General features: G+C 57.9%; 2 protein-coding genes across 4 annotated transcripts; both read left to right on the forward strand.

The window, feature by feature from the left end:
* The first annotated feature begins 242 nt into the window (after positions 1-242).
* On the forward strand, positions 243-3,670 carry SBK3 (SH3 domain binding kinase family member 3). Its single transcript, XM_042920231.1, has 3 exons — positions 243-383; positions 895-1,097; positions 2,868-3,670. Exons 1-3 carry the CDS (start codon positions 245-247, stop codon positions 3,573-3,575), a joined length of 1,050 nt encoding a protein of 349 aa, XP_042776165.1. The 5' UTR covers positions 243-244; the 3' UTR covers positions 3,576-3,670.
* Positions 3,671-5,732: 2,062 nt separating this feature from the next.
* SBK2 (SH3 domain binding kinase family member 2) lies at positions 5,733-10,575 on the forward strand. 3 transcript variants are annotated; one of them, XM_042920227.1, is made up of 5 exons: positions 5,733-5,801; positions 6,343-6,495; positions 6,831-7,085; positions 8,914-9,116; positions 9,497-10,575. In XM_042920227.1, exons 3-5 carry the CDS (start codon positions 6,833-6,835, stop codon positions 10,088-10,090), a joined length of 1,050 nt encoding a protein of 349 aa, XP_042776161.1. In that variant the 5' UTR covers positions 5,733-5,801; positions 6,343-6,495; positions 6,831-6,832; the 3' UTR covers positions 10,091-10,575. The 3 variants fall into 3 exon arrangements, with proteins under 3 accessions (XP_042776161.1, XP_042776162.1, XP_042776164.1); XM_042920228.1 differs by lacking the exon at positions 6,343-6,495 and having other exon boundaries at positions 5,739-5,801; XM_042920230.1 differs by lacking the exon at positions 6,343-6,495 and having other exon boundaries at positions 5,764-5,858.
* The last annotated feature ends 5,631 nt before the right edge of the window (positions 10,576-16,206 follow it).

Consider the following 16,206-nt stretch of genomic DNA (forward strand, 5'->3'; position numbering starts at 1 on the left):
CCACTGATGGAGGTGGGCAGGGTCTCCGAGACAATCACCCTTAACCCCGCTAGGACGCAAAAACAGGTGGCCCTAAGGCCAGTGAGTCATTATGACTCATCCTCCTCCCCGGGGACAATGACCCTATAACCCTGGCACCCCACATCAGCCCTGGGCTGGGCCTCCAATTTCCCCCACTGCTCTCAGTGGGCCCCAGACTCACCCCCTCCCCACTTCTACTCCTCTCCTACAGGAGGACACAGCTATGGCCCTCCAACGGCTTGTGGAGCTGACAGCCACCAGGGTGACCCCACTGAGAAATCTGCGTGTTCAGTACCGCCTCATCCGAACGCTTGGCTCTGGCTCCTATGGCCGCGTACTCCTTGCCCGGCCTCGCCAAGGAGGTGAGTTGGACCACCAAAGGGCAGACCCTAGAACTTCCCCATAATAGGGTTCTCAGAAGCCACTGAGACAAGGAGTATCCTCAGGAGATGATGGGAGCCCTTCATCTGGATGGGGGTTCTCAGAAAGTTAAGAGCTCTTTGGTCCTCCAATAAACAGAGCTCATCCAAAGAAGGTAAGAGACTTTCCTGAGGCCACGCAGCAAGGCAGGAAGGCAGCTTGGATTGGAACTCAAGTCACCACGTCCCCTACTTTATTCGAGACAAAACTGAGGCTCAGAGAGGGTAAGACCGTTGTGCAAGGCCACACAGAGCAGGAAGAGTCTCAGGGAAGGTCACCTTCAAGCCCTACTTCATACAAGGACAAACTGGAAGCACAGAGAGGTCAGACACTGCCACTCTTGTTTTTGCACATGAAACATCTGAGGCTCAGAGAGGTTAGGCAGTTTGCCTAAGGCCCCACAGCAAAGATCAGGGCTCCCTGAGTTCCCTTCTGCACCCATTTCCCCGGCAGGTCCTGCTGTGGCCCTGAAGCTCCTGCGTCGAGACATGGTCCTGAGAACCACCTTTCTGAGAGAGTTCTGTGTGGGCCGCTGTGTCTCATCACACCCAGGCTTACTCCAGACCCTAGCAGGACCCCTGCAGACCCCCCGACACTTTGCCTTTGCCCAGGAGTATGCACCATATGGAGACCTCAGCGGGATGCTGCAGGAACGGGTGAGGCAGGTTGGGAACAAAGGTCCGGACTGCTTATCCCATGTACAACTCTGTCCCTAACCCACTCCTATCACCAATCCTGACACCCAAATCCGTCTTCAAGCTCGCTCTGTCCTAAGCCCCCAGACAACCTCCTTATTTCTAATTGTCAGTGCAATCCCATGCCTAACTCTAACCTTAAGCCACCCGACCACTCAACGCAAGTTTGCACGGGCAGGGGGTTGGATTTGGGGTTGGGGATGAAGTTAGGAGTGGGATTTTAATTGGCACTGGGGTTGGGAGTGTGGGAGTGGGTGAAGTTGGGTGGGTTGAGTTTATGTTTGATTATAGAATGGTAATGGGTGTGAAAAGTATTGATGGGGTTGCAGAGCGAGACAGGGATGGGTAAGGATAGGTATACAGACTGAGTTGGAGATGGGCTGTACTGAGGTTTCCTCTGGTGAGGAGACCAGGTCAGGACTGAATCCATGAGATTCTGGGGGCACATGAGTTTGAAGATTAGAGTGAGACCATCTTTAAGAATAGATTTTGGATTTGAGATAGGGTTGGAGATAAACAGATGGAAAAAGAGAAGGGAGGGAGACAGATGAATGGATGGATGGATGGGTGGGTGGATGGACGGATGGATGGAGGGAGCGATGGGTGGGTGGGTAGGTGGATGGATGGATGGATGGACGGATGGATGGATGGGTGGGTGGATGGATGGATGGACGGATGGATGGACGGACAGATGGATGGACGGATGGATGGATGGATGGGTGGGTGGATGAGTGGACGGACGGATGGATGGATGGATGGGTGGGTGGACGGACGGATGGATGGATGGACGGATGGATGGACGGATGGATGGATGGATGGATGGATGGACGGACGGATGGATGGACGGACGGATGGATGGATGGATGGGTGGGTGGATGGACGGATGGACGGATGGATGGATGGATGGATGGATGGGTGGATGGGTGGATGGATGGATTGAAGGATGGATGGATGGATGGATGGATGGATGGATGGATGGACGGATGGATGGACGGATGGATGGATGGATGGGTGGGTGGGTGGGTGGATGGGTGGATGGATGGATTGAAGGATGTATGGGTGGATGGATGGATGGATGGACGGATGGATGGATGGGTGGATGGGTGGATGGGTGGATGGGTGGATGGTAGATACATGGAAGGAAGCAAGGAAGAATGGATGGATTTTGGTTATTAAATATTTGAATAAATCACTGGATTGCTGACTTGCTGGTGGAAAGGATGTTAAGCAGAAACCCTGCTGTGTAGAATGTTGACTGGATGAGAGGTTGGATGGATGGATTGCTGACTAGCTGCCCGGCTAGCTTGACAGATAGATTTCTCAATTGACTGATGAAATAAACTGACTTTAGATTGGGGTCTGAGTTAGATACAGGATCTAAATTAGTAGGGACTAAGATTAGGATAAAATATGAGATTTGGGTTCCCATTGGAGATCTGGGTGGTAGGGCTAGAGGAGATAAGAAATGTAAGGAGTGGGTCTGAGTATCAGGGTTAGGAGAAACCTTGGTGGAAGCTAAAAGAGCTTCTGGTTCAGTCTGGGGTTCCAGTGACGACATACGTGGGGGTTAGAGTGCAGGGCGGCTGCAGATTGTGGCTGAGGATAATCTGGAGAAGGTGTTAGGGTGCAGTGGAGACACTAGAGGTAGCCACTGGTCTGAGGTTCTGAATTCTTGAACCCCAAGAACCAAAATAAAGAAGGAGCCTGACTTTCATCTCTCCTTGACCCCAGGGCCTCCCAGAGCTGCTGGTGAAGAGGGTGGTGGCCCAGCTAGCCGGAGCCCTAGACTTCCTCCATGGCCGGGGGCTGGTCCATGCGGATGTCAAGCCAGACAACGTGCTGGTCTTTGACCCTGTCTGCAGCCGTGTGGCCCTAGGTGACCTAGGTCTGACCCGGCCCGAGGGCAGTCCAACCCCTGCCCCACCAGGGCCACTGCCCTCCGCCCCACCCGAGCTCTGCCTCTTGCTGCCACCTGACACCCTGCCCCTGCGCCCAGCGGTGGACTCCTGGGGCTTGGGGGTGCTTCTCTTCTGCGCTGCCACTGCCTGTTTCCCTTGGGATGTGGCACTGGCCCCTGACCCCGAGTTCGAGGCCTTTGCTGGCTGGCTGACCACCAGGCCCCAGCCGCCTCAACCACCCCCGCCTTGGGACCAGTTTGCTCCCCCAGCTCTGGCATTGCTCCAGGGGCTTCTAGACCTGGATCCCGAGACTAGGAGCCCCCCGCTGGCTGTCCTGGACTTCTTGGGGGATGACTGGGGGTTAGAGAGGAACAGAGAGGGGTCTGGGGGCTTGGGGGACATGTCTGGTGAAGATGGGGAGGAGGAGGAAGAGGGGGGAGCAAGCCTGGAAGAGGGGACAGAGGAGGAAGAGGAGGAGGAGGAGGAGGAGCAGGAGGGCAAAGGTGGCAGGAGGATGGGGACAGATGGGGAAGCTCCCTGACCAGGTGACTGAGACAGGTGGCCACAGCCTGGGCCAGAGGCCCCTCCCGCAGCCTCCCTCCCCCAACCCTGGCCACCTGGATGGAGACAGCTGCTCCCGGGAGGATAGGGATGGAACATACTGCATCTCACCCTGCTGAGGGCTGGACTGGGGCGCACAATTTCCCTCTCAGCTGAGGACCCGGGAGCCCGAGACCCAGCCCCTCCTCCCTCAGACCCGGGAGTCTAGGCCCTCAGCCCCTCTTCCTTCTGTCCTGAATGTGTCTTCTTGAAGGAAGGCACTGTTTCTGCAGACGCATTTCTGCAGTGCAGGGACATGCTGAATCCTCATCATGGACTTCTGATGGGGTCACTCATCCCCACCAAGACCCGGTTGATGCTCACTGTCCCTGTCACTAAATCTGGGCTTTCAGGATCTGACTGAAACCTGATGATGGACACCTCATCTCCTTCTCCCATTTCCCGGGGCTCTGGGTGACATATTAGGGAAGTCACTCATTCTTTCTGGACCTAAATACACACACACACACACACACACACACACACACACACTTCCGGCAGCTACTTCTTGCGTCCTCCCCAAGAATGCCGTTGTCACAGCTCAGTGCCTCCAAGAAGTGGACCTCTCCCCAGGCCCTCTCCAGCCTCGGGAACTTTTATCCGGGTGACCTGTGTCTCCCATCTTTTTCGGCCTCACCTCTTGTGCTGTCCAGGATGGACTTGTTTTTGTTTTTGTTTTCCGTTTCGACATCCTTTCCGCTCCCACATGGCGAGCGCCCTGCGCCGGCTCCCTACGAGCACAGAGCACCAAGGTGTGTGACTGTCCCAGGCGTGTGGACCTCAGAGCCGTCCATGTGGAGGGCCACAGCTGCTTTGGAAGACCGTGCATTCACCTGGGCCAGGCTGGGAGCCGTGTGCCCCACGACGCACACGCAGGCACACGTACCCCTTGCTTATGATGCTTCACACCTGCAGGGCAGGGGCTGCGTGCATCTGGCCCCGGCACCCGGCAGAGTCAGGAACGGGAACTGCTCCCTCCACGGGAATCTGTCCCTCGTGCCTTCTAGACTTAAACACGTGGGTCCACCAAGCACAGTGTGGTGTCCTGGATTGGACCCGGGGACAGCGTAAGGTTGTTGGCGGAGGCGTCTGAGTGATGATTTCTTTGTTTGGACAAATGTGGGGTCGTTGGCTGTGTCAGATATCAACCTGGTGGGGAGCGGCGGACGGCCCGGCAGTTCTCAGCACCATCTTTCAGGCTGTTCTGGAAATCTAAAGTTATTCTGAAATAAAGGTTTATTAAAAAAAAAAAAAATGAAGTGAGTCCACAGTGGTCCTCTTGCTGTAAACCTGGCGAGGAGATGTGACATCCCAGGCCCCCGGCCCCTCCTCCCTCAGACCCTGGAGATTCTGCCTACCCCCTCCCTCCAACTTTAAAGTCTTCGGACTCAGAACGCAGACCTCCCCTCCCCTCCCCTCCCCTCCCCTCCCCTCCCTTCCCAGTTGCTCCACCACCTGCTTCCCCTCTGCCCCAAGTCTGAGATCATCTCTCACTGCATCGTTCTGGAATCTCGTTGTCTCATCCTTTCCCCAAACAGGACCCCAGTGTCTCATCCCCTGGACACCCCTCACCAAACACTTGTGTCTGACCTGTCAATGGGGCATTGATGGGGCAGCTGGGTGGGGTCAAGGCAGGGGCAAGCTAGAGAAATGATGTCATCCTCTACAGTGGCCCGGACTCCTGGGTCTGAGGGAGGGGGCACTGGGGTCCTAGAGTCCTGGGTCTGAAGGAGGAGGATCTGAGGGAGGAGGGGCTGGGGGCCTGAGCTTCTGGGTCTGAGGGAGGAGGGGCTTGTGGCCTGGACTCCTGGATCTGAGGGAGGAGGCGAATGGGAGCCCGGACTCCTGGGTCTGAGGGAGGATGCGCTGGGGGCCTGAGCTCCCAGGTCTGAGGGAGGAGGGGCTGGAGCCTGGACTCCCAGGTCTGAGGGAGGAGGGGGCTGGGGGCCTGGGTCTGGGACACATTTCTGACAGCAGCCAGTTCTAGGAGTCAACACACGATGTCGCTCTGGCCCCAGTGGGGTAGAAGGGGCGGGGCCAGGGGCGGGGCCTACGACCCCCTAGGTGGGGGCGGGGTCTGCTCCCGGGCAGGCCTCTGCTGGCATGGGATCTAGTGCTGGGCACTGACCACAGCAGGCAGCGAAGGGTCGGGCAAGCTTTGGAGAAGGTAAGGCTTGGAGGCCGGAGCCCAGGTCAGGAGGAGGCAAGGGTTAAGCCGCGTGAGGTGGGCAGCACCTGATAGTGAAGCCGGGCAGTTGGCCACAGTCCTAGGTCCCTCAGAGGGCCGGGGCTGAACTTTGAGGCCGTAGGGTGGTTGAGTGTTAGGGAAAGAGAGTCTGGGAGTCAAAAGATGTGTGAGACATATAAGGTTCAGGAGAGGGGTGGGCTGGTGGTCCAGACTCCCGGTCTGAGGGAGGAGGGAGCTGGGGGGGGGGGTGGTCTGGACTCCTGGGTCTGAGGGAGGAGGTGCTGGAGGGACTGGAGTCCTGGGTCTGAGCGGGGAGGAGGGTGGTGGCCTGGAGTCCTGGGTCTGAGGGAGGAGAGAAGAGGGAGCCTGGAGTCCTGAATCTGAGGGAGGAGGGGCTGGGGCAGGACTCCTGGGTCTGAGGGAGGAGGGACTGGGGGCCAGGACTCCTGGGTCTGAGAGAGGAGGAGTAAGGTCAGAGCTGGACCCCAGGCGTCTCAAGGACTTGGGGACTTCTCCCAAGTGCTTGCTCCCATCCAGGTCCCAGCGTCCCCACGGCCCGGCGTGCGCAGCCGCCCTCCCCAGCCCCTGGAGGCAGAGAACACCTGTTTGCTCTTAGGCGAAAGAGGCTACTCATCCACCCCCAGGGCCCAAGTCTGTTTGCTTTGGAAACAAGGTGGGGGGTGTCTCGAGTTATCTGGTTCATCTTTCACCCTTGGGCCATTGGGTGGCGCAGGGATGTGGGGGCAGGGGCAAGAGGTATCTGTGACCTTAGGCTTGACCTCACCCCAACCCGCAACTGGTCTCCCCACTCCTCAGATGCGGCTAATGAAGAGAGAGACTGAGTCACAGTGGGAAGTGCCAATGAGCCCCTAGCCCCAGGAGTCTAGACGCCCCCCTAGTCCCCTCCTCCCTCAGGCCCAGGAGGCCAGACTCGCAGCCCCTCGTCCCGTGGGCCCCAGGTCTAGCAGGACCTCGGCCCTGGGTCACTGTCTCTACTCTGCCCTGCAGAGATGCCCGGCAAACAGTCAGATGAGGAACAGGTGGAGACGGGGCCTGCGGAGAACTTGGCCGAGGAGGACCTAGGGGGCCTCACGGCAGAGGAGCTCCGGCAGGGCCAGGAGGCAGCCCTGGAGCTAGAGGACATGATGGCGCTAAGTGCCCAGACCCTGGTCCGAGCCGAGGTGGACGAGCTTTACCAGCAAGTGCGTCCCCTGGGCCAGGGCCGCTTCGGCCGGGTCCTGCTGGTCACCCATCGCCAGAAAGGTACCAGGGCCTGGAGACAGATACTGGAGGGGCAGAGGGTGGCGGACTGGGCCCCGGCAGAAGCTAGCCGAGGCCGGGGAGTCCGTAAACATGAACCAAGTGTTGCCTCTGCCCCTTCCGGGCTGTGTGTTCTTGGGAAGTTCCCTACCCTCTCTGAGCCTCGGCCTCCTCCTTCGGAAATGCGGGTGATGATTCCTTCTCTGGAAAGACTGTGTTTTTCTCTGAGCATATGTCGATGGCTCGAGTTGCCGGTAAGAAAGGGGAGCAAGACAGAGTCCCTCCCTCTGGCGCTCACATGTGGCCAGCTTAGCGGTCGCCATGGGGATGATGCGGACTCATGCCGTCTGCCAGGTACTTAGCAAGGCTGGTGCACAGTGGGCCTGCAGGGCACACTGCCCTCACCCCCTGTCTGTTACCTTTCTGCCAATGTGCACACATCCTCTGTCCTTCCCCTGAAACAGGGACAGTATGGATGGACTCAGAGTCGGTGTCAATTCGGGCTTCCAAGGCCACCTTGGGGGCTCTGCCCTGTCCTGGGTGGTTGCTGCCTGGAAGCCAGAGATCAATCTGAGTCAGCCCTGCCTTCAAGGAGGAGCTCCAGGACGCATAGGGACAGAGACAGTACTGGCGTGCTTGGGCGGCCCAGACAAGGCCCCGCGGACTAGGGCGGCTGAAAACATAGGGATTTGTTTGCTCACACCTGTGGGGGCCGGAAGTCCGAGACCCTGGTGTGGGCAGACTCAGTCTCCTCCGAGGCCTCTCTCCTTGGCTTGCACACGGCCGTCTTCTCCCAGTGTCCTCACATGTGCGTGTCTCTGTCCAGCTTCCTCCTTTTATAGGGACGCCAGTCGCGGTGGACTGTGACCTCATTTTACCTCTTCAAGACCCTATCTCCAAATACAGTTATGTTCTGTGAAACTGGGAATGAGGACCCCGACGTCAGGATTTGGGGAGGGGGGTGCACGGTTCAGCCCATGACGGAGAGACAGGCAGACAGAGATGCAGACGTGAGTCGTCGCAGAACGTCGAGGCACCGGCAGTAATGGGGATGTGGGGGGCGGGCACTGCTTCATTCGACCTTCTGGGTGCCCGCCCCACGCTGGGAGGCAGTGGGGGCATCAAGGTAGAGACACAGAGCCCCTGAGGGCTCACGGCGCAGAGCGAGCGCAGAGGGACGGGTGCCATCAAAATAGAAGGTGGCATGTGCCATGATGGCGGGAATCCAGGGTACTTGCAGACGGTCAGAAAAGGCGCCGCTGCATCCGGCTGGGGGGTGGGAAGAGAATGGTCAGCGTTTTAGGTGAGGAGGTGACCTCTCTCCATCACGCATGACCTCCTGATGCAGGAGGTTGGGCCCTCACGGCTGCTGGGGAATCAAAAAATGGAAGTCACCAGAGTTCCTGGCTTCGGGGAACTTCGTTCCAGGAAATGGCTTACATGGGTGACAACCTCCTTAGGATTCCTCCTTGATCAGATCGATTCCCCAGTGCAGGACGTCTTTTCTCCCACTGCCTTCGACGTGGCTTTTGTGCCCGGGGTTTTGTTGGGATGAGGGGCTTTGCAAACTAGGTCATGTGAGGTTCTGAGTTCGGTCTACGGGGCTCCCCTCCGTCCGCTCTGAGACAGCGGGGCAGAAACTCACCGAATGCCTGCATTATTACGGTCATTACCGCTGGCAGTGTTTTCGTGGCCATCTGGGGCGGGCAGGGTAGGGAGGCAGGGATTGGAAGACACGGCGACGGCATGTGGGGACGAGTCTGGGCTGAGGGGCTGGCAAGGTGACCCTGGGCTCTCACACTCCTTCCACACCTGTCTCTGCTGCCCCCAGGCACTACCCTGGCCCTGAAGGAACTCCCAAAGGCCTCCACGTCTCTCCGCGGCTTCCTGTATGAGTTCTGCGTGGGCCTCTCGCTGGGCACACATTCGGCCATAGTAGCGGCCTACGGCATCGGCATCGAGTCCGCCACCTCCTACAGCTTCCTGACGGAGCCTGTCCTGTGTGGGGACCTCATCACCTTCATCCAGCCCAAGGTGGGTAGGTAGACCCCGAGCAGGCCTCCGAGGGTCCCTCTGGGGCTCAGGAGTGCGCTCACTGAGTTGGGCTTCACCCAGCCTCACTGTAGCCCCCGAGGCCCCTCATGGAGCCTCCCTGGAGGAGAGAGAACCGACACTATCCCCCACTGAGATTCACCGGCCCTCATGGACTCACCCCAGGCCTCACTCGGTTTCACTGAGCCTCATGGGGGTCACATGAGCCCTCACGGGGTCACACTAGGGCCCCCTGGGCCCATCGGGGTCACACGCTGGGCCTCACCGTGGCAGACTTATCTGAGGTCGTGCATTCTCCGGGGTGTCCCTGGGGCTGGGCGGGGCGGGGCGGGGCGGAGGGCCTTGACGCCGGTCCCCCGCAGGTGGGCCTCCCGCAGCCGGCCGTACAGCGCTGCGCGGCTCAGCTGGCCTCAGCCCTGGAGCACATCCACTCCCGCGGCCTGGTGTACCGGGACGTCAAGCCCGAGAACGTGCTGGTGTGCGACCCTGCCTGCCAGCGGGTCAAACTGACCGACTTCGGCCACACGCGGCCCCGCGGGACCCTGCTGCGCCTGACCGGGCCGCCCATCCCTTACACGGCCCCCGAGCTCTGCTGCCCCCCGCCCCTCCCCGAGGGCCTGCCCATCCAGCCTGCCCTGGACGCCTGGGCGCTGGGGGTCCTGCTCTTCTGCCTCCTCACCGGCTACTTCCCCTGGGACCAGCCCCTGGCCGAGGCCGACCCCTTCTATGACGACTTCCTCATCTGGCAGGCGTCCGGCCAGCCCCAGGACCGTCCTCAGCCCTGGTTCGGCCTGACGCCTGCGGCGGACAGTCTCCTGTGGGGGCTGCTGGATCCTCGTCCCCGCAAGAGGAGCCCCGTGGGCTCCGTCCAGGACTACCTGGGGCGTCCCTGGAGGCAGCGGGAGGGGGAGGCTGAGGAGGTGGACGAGGGGGACGGACAGGAGGACGGAGAGTGAGCGGGCACAGCCTGAGCCCACCTTCCTGCAGAGACTCTCGAAGGGAGCCGGGTGGGCCCCACATCCTGAGGTCTCCTCCGCCTTCACGGGGTGGCTTGTGGCTTCCCTCTCACCTCTTTGCCCCTCTCGGCCTTCCTTTCCTCCTGCGTGGGCATTCCGTGTCCCTCACGTGGCCTGGGGGGCCTCCGTGTCACCGTCGCCATCTGCCCCGGGGCTTTGGCAAACGCCGTTGCCTTTGCCTGTGGTCTCGTGGCTCATTTCCTCACCTCCCGCTCCTCAGTGAAGCCCCCCACCCCCCACCGGGCAGCCGCATGTCTTGACTCTCTGCTCCCCTTCCCTCTGTGACATACACGTGGGTCTGTGTCCTGCTGGGGGACAGGGGTCCAGCCTGTCCTGGGGGGGGTCCCCCACGTAGCTGTCGCTGTCCTGGCCCATAGCAAGGGGCGGGGAATGCGTGTTCAATAAACGAACCCGTCTGGTTTGTGTCCCTGTCTTCCTGCCCCGTCTTTCTCTCCTCCCAGGCTGGGCTTCACTTACTCCCGCTGCCCTGTTCTTCTGCCTGCACACCAGGCTGTCGCCCTCTTGATAATGTGTCCTCTCTTCTCTCACCCAACTTCATCTGGCACCTAGGTCTCCATGATGCTGTTGGTCTGTCACCTTGGGAAAGAGAAGGGCAATGCACATGCCGGACCGTGTTGTCAGGAAGAGAGAGAGAGAGAGAGAGAGAGAGGGAGGGAGAGACGGAAAGAATGGCAGAAAACGGTCCCGTGTGGCCGTGCTGCGTGCCAGAGGCCAGCCGCACGCATGTCTGTGAGTGAGCCTACTTCTGCAAGGACCTGTGTGTGAGCAGAGGCACTGAGTGTCAGAGCCATCCGTGGATAGGAGCCTGAGCTGGCCTGGAGCGTGGCTGTGAATGTCTGAGCCCGTGGGGGGGGGGGGGCGGGAGACGGTGAGGGCGTGACTGTGTCTCTGTGGATGATGTGATTGTGTTGCGAGTGTCCGAGCATCTGAGCCTGTGTGTGAGGGGACTGGGTGGAAGTTTGCACGCACCTTGCTCCGTGCGTGTGGACGTCGGGCCTGTTTGTGTGTCCGCGAGACCTTGAGTATGTGTGTGTGGAGCAGGAGGAAAGTCACCCAGGCGCCACTGCCAGTCACCGGCCGGGCCCCTCTCTCCTTCACACCTTCCCCCCTCCACCCAGGCCCCTTCTTGGCAGCTGCCCTGTTTGCAAACACTCTGTCTTCCTCTCCTCTCCCTCTTTGGCCACCAGCCCAGAGCAAGGCTACAACTCAGAGCTGGATCGTGTGTCACTCTCTCCCAGGCCCTCACCACCCCCTCCAGTGCCCCTGCTGTGGCCTCAAGGTGCTACATGGGCAGGGGGTGGGGTTTGGGGTGACCCCCAAAGCCCTTCAATCTAGGTTCAATCCAGAGGACTAGGGACATGGCCCCTGTCCCAGGCAACCCAGGTGAGCTTACTGGAGTAGGGGACCACTGGAGAGAACCAGACAGGGAGGTAGATAAGTGGCGGCGGGGGGGGGGGGGGGGAGGGGGGCATGATCAGGACCTCCTGCCATCTTATCCGTGAATCTGAAATAGCCTGAGCCATCAGGCCAAGAATGTGTCCCAAAGAAGCTGGAGGTGGCTGGGGCAGGGTGGAGCCTGGTAAGAGGGGAGTGGAGATAGGAGGGGCACGCAGGCCCCCCCACCCCAACTGGGCATGGCAGAGGGTGTTAATTGGTGGCAGCAGCTGAGGATTAACTGGAAGTGATAATCACCCAGTCGGGGGCCCCAGGGCAGGGGAGGAGGACCAAGATTCCCAGGAAAGGCCTGAAAGGGGCAGGGGCAGTGCTAATTAATATTAGTTACTTATTAAATAAAACTTAATACTGATCATAAACCTTAACAGTGAAGAAGCCATGCTCCTCGAGCAGCAGCGCCCCCCCGCCCCTGCCCGCTGCAGACACATCTGCCCGCTCGCTAGGACCCTCCCCATTTCACAGGTAGGAGCCACAGGGGCAGCCAGGGCAGCCAAGGTAGCACCTTGGGGGCAGGGGCAGGGGCGGAGCCAGGAGTCAAACCCAGATTGCATCTTCAGGCTGTCAGCACCAAAAGGGTCCCGCACAGCAGGCTGGGGTTTGTGTGAGCGTGAGTCAGCGTGAGGGAGTGTGTGTGGGTATACGTGTGTGCATGAGTGTACATGGGGGCTTGTGTGAGTGTATGCCTGTGGCTGTGAGGCAGACACTCTTTCCTGGGAGGACACGGGCATTGGGGGTCGGGAGTAAATGATGGAGATAGAAATGGGAGGTCACAGGAGCCTCCAGACCCACTGACACGTGTTGATGAGGACGTGGAAAAGTTGGGCCCCCGTGCCATGCTGGCGAGATGTGACACAGTGCAGCCACTGTGGACGACAGTCAGCAGTTCCTCAAAACATTAAACACAGAATTACCACGTGGCCCGGCAATTCCGCTCCTAGTATGTGCCCACGGGAAACGAAAACGTGCGTCCACACAGATACTAACAGCAACGTTACTCACAAGAGCCAAAAAGCGGAAACCACTGAAATGTCCATCAACAGATGAGTGGATGAACAAAATGTGGTCCATCCATACTCTGGAACATTACTTGGCCATGAAAAGGGACAAAGGGAGCACTGATACATGCCACAGCGTGGACGGACCTCACAAACACCACAGGAAGAGACAGGCCAGTCGTGGAAGATGATCCATCGTAGGATTCCGTTGTGGAAATGTCCAGAATAGGCCAATCGACAGAGGAGGAAATACTGGTGGCTGCTGAGGGTGGGGCTGTTGGGGGACAATGGGAAACAGCCACTAAGGGGCACAGCGTTTCTTCTTGGGGGTGGTGATGGTGGTGGACACGTTCTAGAATTAGATTGTGGTATGTGTTGTACAATTCTCTATGTTAAAAGCCACTGAATTGTACACGGAGAAAGGGTGAATTTTATGACATGTAAATTTCATCTCAATGAGATGAAAAACAACAACAACAACAACAACAACAACAACAAACAAAACACCACAAAACAGGCTTTTCCCAGGTTCTCATGCCTTGATCGGTTTTCTTTCCTTCTCCGGCCCCTGAATCCCCATTAAAGAGAAAGGATAAAGCCCTTCTGTCTTTGCAGTAGCTCTGAATTAATCACAAACCAAGCCCTTAAATTCAGGACCCACTTCCTACTCCTCCTCCGATTTACAGAAAAGACAGTTGAGGCCCCGATAGGGAACACCCTACTTTCCAAAGAGCCTGAATTCCATCCCAGCTCTGGCCTGATTTCACAGTCTTTGTTCTTAAAACCCACCCAGCAATTCTAACGTGTTCCCCGGGCCTGTGGCCACGAAGGACATTCTGCCCCCCACCAGCTGGGGAACCCCAAGCTTGCAAGCTGGGTCATGTGGGTGTCCGGTGCAAAGTGAAAATGTGGAGTTTCTCGTTTAAAAAAAAAAAAAGTATTTCTGTCCTCTCTCTCTCCCTCTGCATGGGGATACTGGCTGGTAGATCCTCACGGGGATGGGACCAGGATCCAGCCACCAGAACCCATTAGGGAAGTGACTTGGCCTGAGCCCAGGCTCGTGCTTCACTGTCCCATCCACCTCACTTACAAAACACAAAACGAAAACTCATGAGGAACGTCAGGACGGTTGCCGCAGAGAATCAAACCCTTGCGGCCGCACCCAACCTGCACCCTGCTCGCATGGGGGGGGGGGGGGTTGCCTCGGGCCAGAGCAGGGCCAGCAGAGAAGCCTCTAGAAACAAGCTCTTTGGCAGTAGTCTTCGCAGTTCGGTGCCACACAGATATGCAAATGGCCTGGGCCATCCTTCTCACACATGAAGGCTGCCAGCCATGAATCACCTGCCTCCCTGTTACAACCCGGATTCTGATCTGGTGGGTCTGAGGCAGTGCTGGTGAGCCCCATGCCACCAGAGCACGGGTCACACTTGCTGGTGCAAGGGACACAACTCGAGAGTACTGATCCTGCACCCTAGCTGAACTCTTACTAACACCAATCATTTGTGCACTGGATTCTTTGGGGTTTTCTACACGGACTGTCATTATTGCCCACAGGAAAGGATAGATCTGTGTCTCTCTGTCCGCCCTTTGTGTGATTAAGGAAGTCCCCTCTTCTCCGACTCTGCTAAGAGTGTATGTGTGTAAACCGTGAATGGGTGTTGAATTTTATCAAATGTTTTTTCTGCATCAGTTGACCTTGCTAGGCCTCTGCAGCTACTGTTCTGGGCCTGGTGCAAGCTGGCGGGCACAGCAGAGGGCTCAGCCGTCCCGTGGGAGGTGTCCAGGTCAGGGCCAGCAGTAGGTGGAGGCTGGCCATCCACCCTGGCCTTGGGCCCCGGGGCCAGATGTTTGGGCTTAGCTGCCTGGCCAAGCAGGGATAGAGTGACCGGATAATTAAGCACTCGCCTCTTTGGGGCTGGCAGAAGGCAGCAGAGGGTGGAGGGACCTTGGGCCAGAGTCCCCTCCCCAACCTCAGCCCACTGACGGGGGAGCCCGAAGCCTAAAACCCCGTGGGGCCCTCTGGGGGGGACCCAGAGTTGGGGTGCACCTGCTCCAATCTACAAATGGGAAAGCAGACCTTTTGCCTCCAAGTTGGTGTGCAGTCCTGTGAGCCCCTAACTACCCAGGAGGGAAGGGGAAGGCAGGCAGAGGCCCCCCCTCAGCCCCTCCTAGTTTGCCAGTCAGCAGTTCTGTAAGTCTGGGGCTTAATGAGACCCAGGGAACAGAATTCTCCGCGTGCTCCTTCGCCTGTTGACGGGGGCAGAGAGTCCATCTATCAGGACCCCCAGACATTATCCCTCCCCACCCCCAACAAGTAACTGGACCCCGCTGGCCTTTGCAGGACTGTGGGGGCGCCAGCTCCATGACCTTCCAACACCTCTGAGCCAGGCTCCCAACCGGGGAGAGGAGGAGGAGGGAACCGTCTCCTGCCTGAGGCCACAGGAGCCGAATCAGAGCTGGATCTCTCAAGACGGTCCCCAGTTTACAAGCCGAGACCGAGAGAGGGGAAGGGGCGCACCCAAGGTCACTCAGAGAGGGGCCATCATGGGAGTCCTAACCCGGAACCCCAGGCCAATGTCAAAGCAGGTGAGTATGCATTGTATTACTCTGGGTTTGAGTTCCTACTCTGCTGTGTGGCCTTAGGCAAAGAGCTTGCCCTCTCTGAGCTTCAGTGTCCTTTCTGAAATGAGGATCGAGTTCCTCCTGCAAAGGGCTGTGGTGAGGATGGAATGTTGTGTGTTAAGAGGGCACACTGGGTCAGGCACACAGAAGTGCATTCAGAAAGGGATCGTGATTATTCTTGTTAACTGAGCACATGATGTGCCGAGCTCTGTCCTAGCCCACACTACCTCATCTAATCCCCACAACCACCACCTCCCCAAAGGCAGACACTATGACTATCTCTGTGCACCAGTGAAGAGGTGGAGAAAGTTCCCTTTCAGAGAAAGGAAACAAACCACCAGAGTCCCATCGCCTGGTCACGGTCTCGAGTCCAGGATACTCTGACTTATGAGCAAGAACCCTGGGTCAGACAAGCCTGGGTCCCAGTCATGGCTCCATTAGGTATGCCCTGAATGACCCGGGCCCTCAGTGCCCTGATCCGTAAAAAAGGGGATACGTACAATAACAGCTATCCCAGAACGAGCACTTATCAAGAGCCAGGCCCTGTGTTATCCACACTTACATATGCATTAATTTATCATTTAATCGGCACAGCAACCCATAAGGTGTGTCTTTATTATCCCTCCTTCATAGCTGGAAAAACTCACACCTAGAAATCAAGAAACTGGCTCAGTCTCACACACACAAGGACTCAAACTCAGGCATTCAGGCTCCAAAGCTCACCCTGTCTCTGCTGAGCTGTGGTAACAGTACCCTCCTCAGCAGGTGTTCATGAAGATAAAGTGTCGTTAGGCACATAAAGCCCTGAAAACAGAGCCTGACCTAAAGGAAGTACCCAACAAATATTAGTCATTATTATTATTGTCATGTACTCACTCATTCAAAAGATATTTATGGAGTGTGTACCCTGCATCAGGCTCTAAGAGCCGGGCATACATCTGTGAATAGGACAAAGATTTCTGC

This window comes from Panthera leo, chromosome E2 (assembly GCF_018350215.1).
Source record: "Panthera leo isolate Ple1 chromosome E2, P.leo_Ple1_pat1.1, whole genome shotgun sequence".
In the NCBI taxonomy this organism is placed as follows: Eukaryota; Metazoa; Chordata; class Mammalia; order Carnivora; family Felidae; genus Panthera; species Panthera leo.

Excerpts from the sequence above, each read along its gene's own strand:
- SBK3 (XM_042920231.1), top strand. The coding sequence starts at position 245 with ATGGCCCTCCAACGGCTTGTGGAGCTGACAGCCACCAGGGTGACCCCA. Across the intron at positions 384-894 it reads TGCCCGGCCTCGCCAAGGAG|GTCCTGCTGTGGCCCTGAAG; the intron begins GTGAGTTGGACC and ends TTTCCCCGGCAG. Across the intron at positions 1,098-2,867 it reads GCGGGATGCTGCAGGAACGG|GGCCTCCCAGAGCTGCTGGT; the intron begins GTGAGGCAGGTT and ends CCTTGACCCCAG.
- SBK2 (XM_042920227.1), top strand. The coding sequence starts at position 6,833 with ATGCCCGGCAAACAGTCAGATGAGGAACAGGTGGAGACGGGGCCTGCG. Across the intron at positions 7,086-8,913 it reads GGTCACCCATCGCCAGAAAG|GCACTACCCTGGCCCTGAAG; the intron begins GTACCAGGGCCT and ends TGCTGCCCCCAG. Across the intron at positions 9,117-9,496 it reads TCACCTTCATCCAGCCCAAG|GTGGGCCTCCCGCAGCCGGC; the intron begins GTGGGTAGGTAG and ends GGTCCCCCGCAG.